This window comes from Euprymna scolopes, chromosome 42 (genome assembly GCF_053919585.1).
Source record: "Euprymna scolopes isolate OS-2025 chromosome 42, ASM5391958v1, whole genome shotgun sequence".
NCBI lineage: Eukaryota > Metazoa > Mollusca > Cephalopoda > Sepiida > Sepiolidae > Euprymna > Euprymna scolopes.
In genome coordinates, this window is record NC_136523.1 from 36,671,061 (window position 1) to 36,678,936 (window position 7,876).

Sequence of the window (7,876 nt, forward strand, 5' to 3'; positions counted from 1 at the left end):
GGGGACAAAAACTACAAACTAGTAACTGCCCATCTATACCACATATTGTTATAAAGATTTTTTCCTGAAAATGAGCGCTTATAGCGTATTGTGATAAAAAATATTAAATGCTCGAACTGGAAGCAAATTATGATGCAAGCTTTTCTTTTTCTTTTTTGATGCAATAAAGAAAACACAGTTGCTATTTTTTTTTTTTACATAAGCATCACCACTTATCAAGGCCACCAGACCACTCGAGGATAAGGGTTAAGAGTGTACGGTAGTCAAGTGGACAATATAGTAATCGATAGTAATGGAAATTCTGTAAATTTGTTAACTTAAGTGGAACGGCTCAAGAACTTGTTTACGTTAGACTTGAAGACAACCATATCGTAGTCAGCTGGAAAGCAGGAAAACGGAAAACAGTTCCACAGGCGTGGAGTTTTAAGAAAGAAGCTTTGTTCATGGAATCTACGTTTAGGTTTAGGCACAGTGGGGGGGAATTATTGATAGTGTTTTCAGCTAGACAAGTGTTTCTTGTGAAAATTTGGTAAGGGAGGGATCATAGATTGAAGCTCAGTCGAACATTTTCCATGAAAATAACGATAAAGCAGAGACAAACTTGCAACATCTCTTCTGTGAGAGGTTGCAGGGAAGCTATGAAGCTACAAAGTCTATTTTGAACTCTATCAAGGCAGGACAAGTCCTTTCTAACTGCTGCTGCCCAGATGTGGCAACAATACTCCATCCTTGGGCATACCTGGCTCTTATATATATAGAGTATTGCATCAGCAGTGAGATATCTACTGGATCGATAGAAGGATCCCACCATTTTTCCAGCGGCCTTGGCAACAGATTTGATGTACGTGTTCCATTTAAGATCAGGAGTAAAGGTCAAGCCCAGAAGCTTGTCAAAAATTGAGGCCTCCCCAAGACGAGAGCCATTCATTTCAATTGATGCCAGATGCGGATCAGAACGTTCTGTGCAGATTCATGAAAAAGATCATAGGTTACATCAGCTGAAATATTGTGATGAGAACAGTAGTCAAAGTAAAATCAAATTAAACTAACGCCCACTACCATTTTTTTTAAACATCCAGTATGAAGGTCAAGGGAGATCATTCAACTTTTGTGAGCTAAGGGAGGTAATTCATAAAATTTTAGATCTTTGTTTTATTGTAATGTGATTGTTACACTCAGACTGTTGTTACGTTTCAACCACTTCGACCAACACATTGTTTCACTGCGCCACATGGATTGCCCCACCGCGAGATGCTAACGGAAACGCGTTTGAATTTATTTAATTAGTTGGATTTAGCAGGTGCTCGTTTTAATGAGTTAATGAGGTCAAGTTTGACTGTGGGATAGTATTCATTTACTGCTGAACGCTTTTTTTTTTTCCCCCACCCCCAAGATGTTATAGGAAAAAGACTAACCCACATGTGGCGAGCGACAAATATTGAATATTTATCTTCCCGAAATCGAGCAAATTAAATAGACAGGTGAGCTTCGTTGTTAACTGTGAGATATTACGATTTGTATGTGATATAGTTTTATTGAACCGTCCCCCCAAGTAATCCAAGTTACAAAATTCCTACTAATGCTAAACCACAATGACAAATGTATACCCATTAATCCTTATCCTCGAGTGGCCCCTGGACCTTGATAAGTGGTGACCCCCATGTAAAAAAAATAAAAGTTAAAAAAATCCAAATCACCTCAAAATTTTTCTTTTCCTTCATTTTCGAAAAACATCTTTATTCATACAATCGTTTCTGCCCATTTTTTTTCTTGATAAATGATAAATTCAACATGTGTTATTTTTCTCCCCAATCCAAAAATCAAAGCAGTCAACATTAAAATTGTACAATTTTATTTTTATTTTTTCAAATCAATGTGGTTGCTTCTTTACAAATCTAAAAAGAAAAAAAAAAATTCAAAATTCAAATAATTTCAGAAAACATAAAAAGGAAAGAAATATCTTTTAAGCACAGTGGTTAGAATAGTTGGGAGAAAAAAAAAACAATGAAAGTCCAATTGTTAGTGTGGTTGACCAAAAAATACAATTACTTAGAACTTCTGATGGCTGATGGAATGAGAACATGCTACCCCATGAAGTAAATAACAGGTTCCGTTCAAAATTTTGTCGAGATTCCCCAGTTTGACAAAATACTGAACCCTTGATTTCATTTACGGGGTAGATTGTTTACATTCCATCAGCCGTAACAGAATAGAAGTCTTGGTGCAACAGAGAAAGTTCTAAATGGTTAAAAATTAAGTTGTTACTACAAGTGATAATAAAAAAATAAATAATGGCTAACGGAACGAGAACAATCTACTCATGTGGATTAGATAAAGAATATTTCAAAATTCCATAGATTGCCGAGTTTAATATGATGCACTTAAAGAAGTTCGGATGTTATATCGATCAAACGCTGCAATGTAAATAGCCAAGATGAGAACAGTGTTGTAGTTTTGAATTTTTGAGATGATATTTAATGGTTTGTAATATTTATTTTGATCAAACTGTTGTTCTCATCTTGAGTGTTATTTGTGCAACGTTTCGGTCGATATAGCCTTTGACCTTTGTCAGGCATGTTGGTCGACATCTTGGAAAAGACAGGCGCAAAGTTACTGGCTCTGCAGCTGTTTTTTTTTTTTTCCAGATTTACGTAAAGCTTTTCAAGTCTTTTCCAAAGGCTACATCGACTGTAACGGTGCACAAATTACACTCGAGATGAGAACAATAGTCCCAAGAATCCAAATAATACGAAAACAGAGTAATATTGTATAATTTTTTTGTATTAAAAATTACAACATTTTCTTTTATGATTAGAGTGGATGCAATCGAAAGTTTCAGAAAAAAAAAATTTTTTTTTAATAAAAGAAATGATTTTTTATTTAATAAAAAAATGGTACAGCAATATTTGGTTTTCTAAAATTTTCAAATTTAAATTTATAAAACTTTCAAATAATGTGATTAACTTATTCTATTTAATTTTCACGACAACCACATCGAATCTAATTTTAAACCTACAAAATTAGACATACAATTTTCCTCCTCTGGGTGCCACCACCACCACCAGAACTTAGTAACAGCAACATGAAAGGAAAAAAAATTTTTAAACATTACAGTATTATCTAAGAAAAAAAAAATTTTTAATAAATAATTTAAAAAAAAAATGTATTTTCATTTAATAAAAAAAAAGGCATACAGCCTTACATGGTTTTCTATTTTTTTTTTTTTTTTTTTTCAAATTTTAACTTACAAAATAATGCATTCAGAAAATATGACTAACTCTTTCTGTTCAATTTTTATGTCAACCATATTCAATCTGACTTCGATACAACCATCAATGAGATTGGACATACATTTTTTTTTTCTATTATATCAACCTCCAAACTTAGCAACACCAACAGGAGGGGTGAGGGGGAAATTATAAAGTCTTTTTCTGTGATTGCCATAAAAAGTCTAAAAAAAAAAATAAATCAATAAAATAAATAAATAAAAATAAATAAATAATAAAAATAAATAAATAATAAAAAATAAAATGATTTTTCAATCAAATAAAAAATTTCACAGAATGACTCGAGTTTCTAAAATGTTCAAATCGAAAATTCAAACAGTTGAATCATATATGATGCAGTGCAGTGCAGTGCAAAACCTGTCCTTTTTAATTGCAAGAATAATTGAGGTGCTGAAAGCATACTTGGTTTTCTCCACCTGCAAAGCAATTTATGCAATAAGCTTCTCTTGTTTTTTTTTGTTTTTTTTTCAAATATCACACAAAAACTACAAACTAGTAACTGCCCATCTATACCACATATCGTTATAAAGATTTTGTCCTGAAAATGAGCGCTTATAGCATATTGTGATAAAAAAATATTAAATGCTCCAACTGTAAGCAATTTATGATGCAAGCTTCTTTTTCTTTTTTGATGCAATAAGGAAAACACAGTTGCTATTTTTTTTTTACATAGGCATCACCATTTATCAAGGCCAAGAGGCCACTCAAGGATAAGAGTTAAAGAGTATACAGTGGAAACTGGACAATATACTAACCGTTAGTAATGGAGATTCGGTAAATTTGTTAACTTATATGGAACAGCTCATCAAAAACTTGTTTACGTTAGACTTGAAGACAGCCATATTGTAGTCAGCTGGAAAGCAGAAAAATGGAAGACAATTCCATAGGCGTGCACTTCTAAGAAAGAAGCTTTGCTCATGGAATCTACGTTTAGGTTTAGGCACAGATAAAGAGTGGGGGAAACTAGTGTTTTCTGCTAGACGGGTGTTTCTTTGATGGGGGGGAGGGGGGGCATAGAATGGAGCTCAGCCAAGCACTTGCCATGAAAATAACGATAAAACAGAGACAAACTCGCAACATCTCTTCTGTGAGAAAGAGGTTGCAGGGAAGAGAAAAGGACGTCCCCCACAAGGCTACAAAGTCTATTTTGAACTCTATCAAGGCAGGATAAGTCCTTTCTAGCAGCTACTGCCCAGATGTGGCAACAATACTCCATCCTTGGACGTACCTGGCTCTTATATAGATAGAGAATGCCATTTGCATAAGTATATGATGAAATTTTGATAATTATACAAAGTGACAAGAAAAATGCCATTCAAAAAATTGTTAATAAAATTCACAATCCATTTCTGCAGTTCATCACTTTTAATCCTCTCATAATATTCTTCATCATTCAACTGGCAATCTATCCATATCATTAATCCTTATCCTCGAGTGACTTTTAGCCTTGATAAGTGGTGCCTCATTAGTATAAAAAACCTCACATTATTCTTCATCATTCAACTGACAATCAATCCATCTCATTAACCCTTATCCTCGAGTGGCTTTTAGCCTTGATAATTGGTGGCTCGTTCGTATAAAAAATCCTCTCACATTATTCTTCATCATTCAACTGACAATCAATCCACCTCATTAACCCTTATCCTCGAGTGGCTTTTAGCCTTGATAAGTAGCGACTCATTAGTATAAAAAATCCTCTCATAATATTCATCATCATAATTGAAAATAAATTTTGAATGATTTTCAATCCTCTCACATTGTCATTCATTATACAATATATTCATTCATCCTTGAGTAGCTTTTAGTCTTCACAAGTCCAAATAAATTTCAGTCATCAATCTCCAACAGTTTTTTTATCTGCCCATTCCATGCACTGTTTCTAACCCTCTTGCAACAGGGATCATCGACCAACCAGCAACTATTTAAATCCTTGAGTTGCTCCCCCCCCACTCCAGTCTTGATAAAGTGTAACCCTCCCATTAGTAAAAAAAAAAGCGGGGGTAGGTCAATTCATGATTAACACAGAAGTGATTAACAATTAAAGCATATCACTGAATGGTGATAAAATAAAATTTTAAAAAAACTGTTGGAAATGCAGAATCAAAACTTGGGGGACAAGTCAGACTTTGACTAAAATTTATTTCTTCCAAATATGGTCAGATTGCAGAAATGATGGTGAACTTTATTAATAATTCCATAGGTACCGTTTGGTTGGGGGCTGTATATAAACAAAATGCAAGGAATATATATACTTAACGAAATGGGAGGCACAGCAGGAAAATGGAAGAGCAATGGTATCAGGTCGATCTGGTCTATGGAAAACGCCAAATGCCCTGCCAGCTAGGTGTAAGTTGATTCCAGTTGTCGAGCCAGATAACAGGATTCAAAAGAGGGGGTTGACAGATATACAAGGTGGACAGTAGAGGTCACCTAACAAATCCCCAAAGCGGAAACAGGGATGTTGAGTATGGAGCCTGGGTGAGAGCAGTTAAAAATGGTAGAAGGGGATGGATGGAACCTTGTGTTTCTTGCAAGAAGGAAAATGGCATCGTCTAGAGGAATATGTTTTCATTTTTTTTTTTTTTTTTTTTTTTTACAAGGGCGTCACCACTTATCAAGGCCCTAAGGCCACTCGAGGATAAGGGTTAATGAATGTAAGGTGGTAGTGTAGTAATCGCTAATGGTATAAATTGGGTAGAAGTTGATCATGGTTTGGTTTGGTTTACGGCATATCAACCCTTTTTGAGTTATTTAATAACGAATCCAGTTATTTTGGAAAATTGGAAAAAGCAATTAAACTTCAAGTATTTATTTATAGTGTTTGGTTTGCTTTTTTTTTCTATCTTTTTTCTTTTTGTATGAGAAAATTGCTTTTGTTTTTTTTTTTACTTTGCAGAACATGATTGAGTTTTGCAAAGAGAAAAAAAAAACAATAGCGTAATTAGATAATAGTGTTTGGTGCATTTTAGATCAGAAAGCCAGCATCTTCAGACAGCCTGATCTGATATAATATGAGATATGAAGCAAAGGTAGATATATATGAGATATGAAACAAAGGAGGTTAAAGTGTCAGCAGGGGTTGGGGGGGGGGTACTTAAACCCGACCACAGTTAACGGATATGGAATGTGAGGATTAAAGGACAAAATAAAGGATGTAAGAGTTACGCAGCTGCCGAAAGTAAAGCTAAGATCTATTTTCTACTCTCCTTCATAGAAATGGTTGAATGGTTTTGGGCCTTCACAAGTTGTGACTCATAAGCAAAAACAAAAGAAATATTTCTGATTTGTGAATGGGATGCATGAAGGCTCCTGAAAAGATGTTAGGGTTAGAGAGTTTAATCTGGAGGTTAGGGAGTTTAATCTGGAGGTTAGGGAATTTATTTTGGAGGTTAGGGAGTTTATTTTGGAGGTTAGAGTAAGAGAGTTTAATCTGGAGGTTAAGGTTAAGGACTTTAATCTGGATGTTAGGGAGTTTAATCTGGAGGTTACAGTTAGGGAGTTTAATCTGGATGTTAGGGTTAGGGAATTTATTTTGGAGATAAGGGAGTTTATTTTAGAGGTTAGAGTAAGAGAGTTTAATCTGGAGGTTAGGATAAGCATAGTAACAGTTAGTCATGAAAATTGAGTATAATTTGATTATTTAACGTGACAGCTTAATAAGAACTTGTTTACATTGGACTTGAAGACGACCGTATTGCAGTCAGCTGGAAAGCAGGCCAGTGGAACAGAGTTCCACAGGTGGGCAGTTTTAGAAGAGAAACTTTGTTCATGGAATTTGCGTTAAGATTTAGCCACAGATAGAGAGTGGGGGAAATTGTTGATAGTTGTTGTAGCTAGACGAGTGCTTTATGTGAAAGTTTGGCAGGACCATAGATTGAAGCTCAGATGAAAATAGCAATAGAGAAGAGTCATAACTCATTTATATTTAAAAAAAAAATCTCTTGTTCTTGGAAGCATAATAGAGATTAAATTTGTATTTAGGCAACGGATATGTATGTGGGGGGGGGGTACATAAAGGGCGTGACTGATCTATGAAGATAAGGGTATTATTTGGATTCTTTGGACTAATTTTCTCATCTTGAATGTCATTTTCACAATTTTTTGGTCATGTAACCTTCGACTTTCTTCAAGTGTATGTTGTCGAACTCGGGGAATCTGCACTGGAATTCCAAACGGAACTTTTTATTAAATCTACAGGGTAACGTGTTCTCATTCCATCATCCAAAACCAATTAGAAATTCTAAGTAATTTGGAATCGTGTTTTTGAATGTTGCCTGCACTAAGAATTGAACCTTCAACCTCTGGAAGAGTGTAACTTTACACCTTAATTTTACCAAATACTTTAACCGCTACGGCATAGTGGATAAAGTATTTGGTAAAATTCAGTTGCAAGTTACATCCTTCTGTTAAAGGTTCAATCCTCAGTTCGTGTAGTACTCAAATTACATTTGCCATTTACTTAGGACTTCTAGCCAGTCATGGCTGACAGAATGAGAACATGCTATCCCTGTGGATTATATTAAGGGTTTCGTTTGAAATTCCACGCAGATTCTTGAGTTTGACAGAAAGATTCCGGAGTTCAACACCTG

At 34.8% G+C, this 7,876-nt stretch overlaps 1 protein-coding gene across 2 annotated transcripts in view; it reads right to left on the reverse strand.

Annotated features, from left to right (window-relative positions):
- Positions 1-1,693: 1,693 nt before the first annotated feature.
- Positions 1,694-7,876, reverse strand: part of LOC145267020 (nicotinamide/nicotinic acid mononucleotide adenylyltransferase 1-like) — a 74,301-nt gene continuing 68,118 nt past the window's right edge. Inside the window, exon 9 of one of the 2 annotated variants that reach the window (XM_080122938.1) lies at positions 1,694-1,895. In XM_080122938.1, the coding sequence (XP_079979064.1) occupies positions 1,871-1,895 (25 nt within the window). In that variant the 3' untranslated portion in view covers positions 1,694-1,870. Of the gene's footprint in view, positions 1,896-6,207 lie in introns of those variants that run through there. The other variant, XM_080122937.1, reaches the window with a different exon arrangement.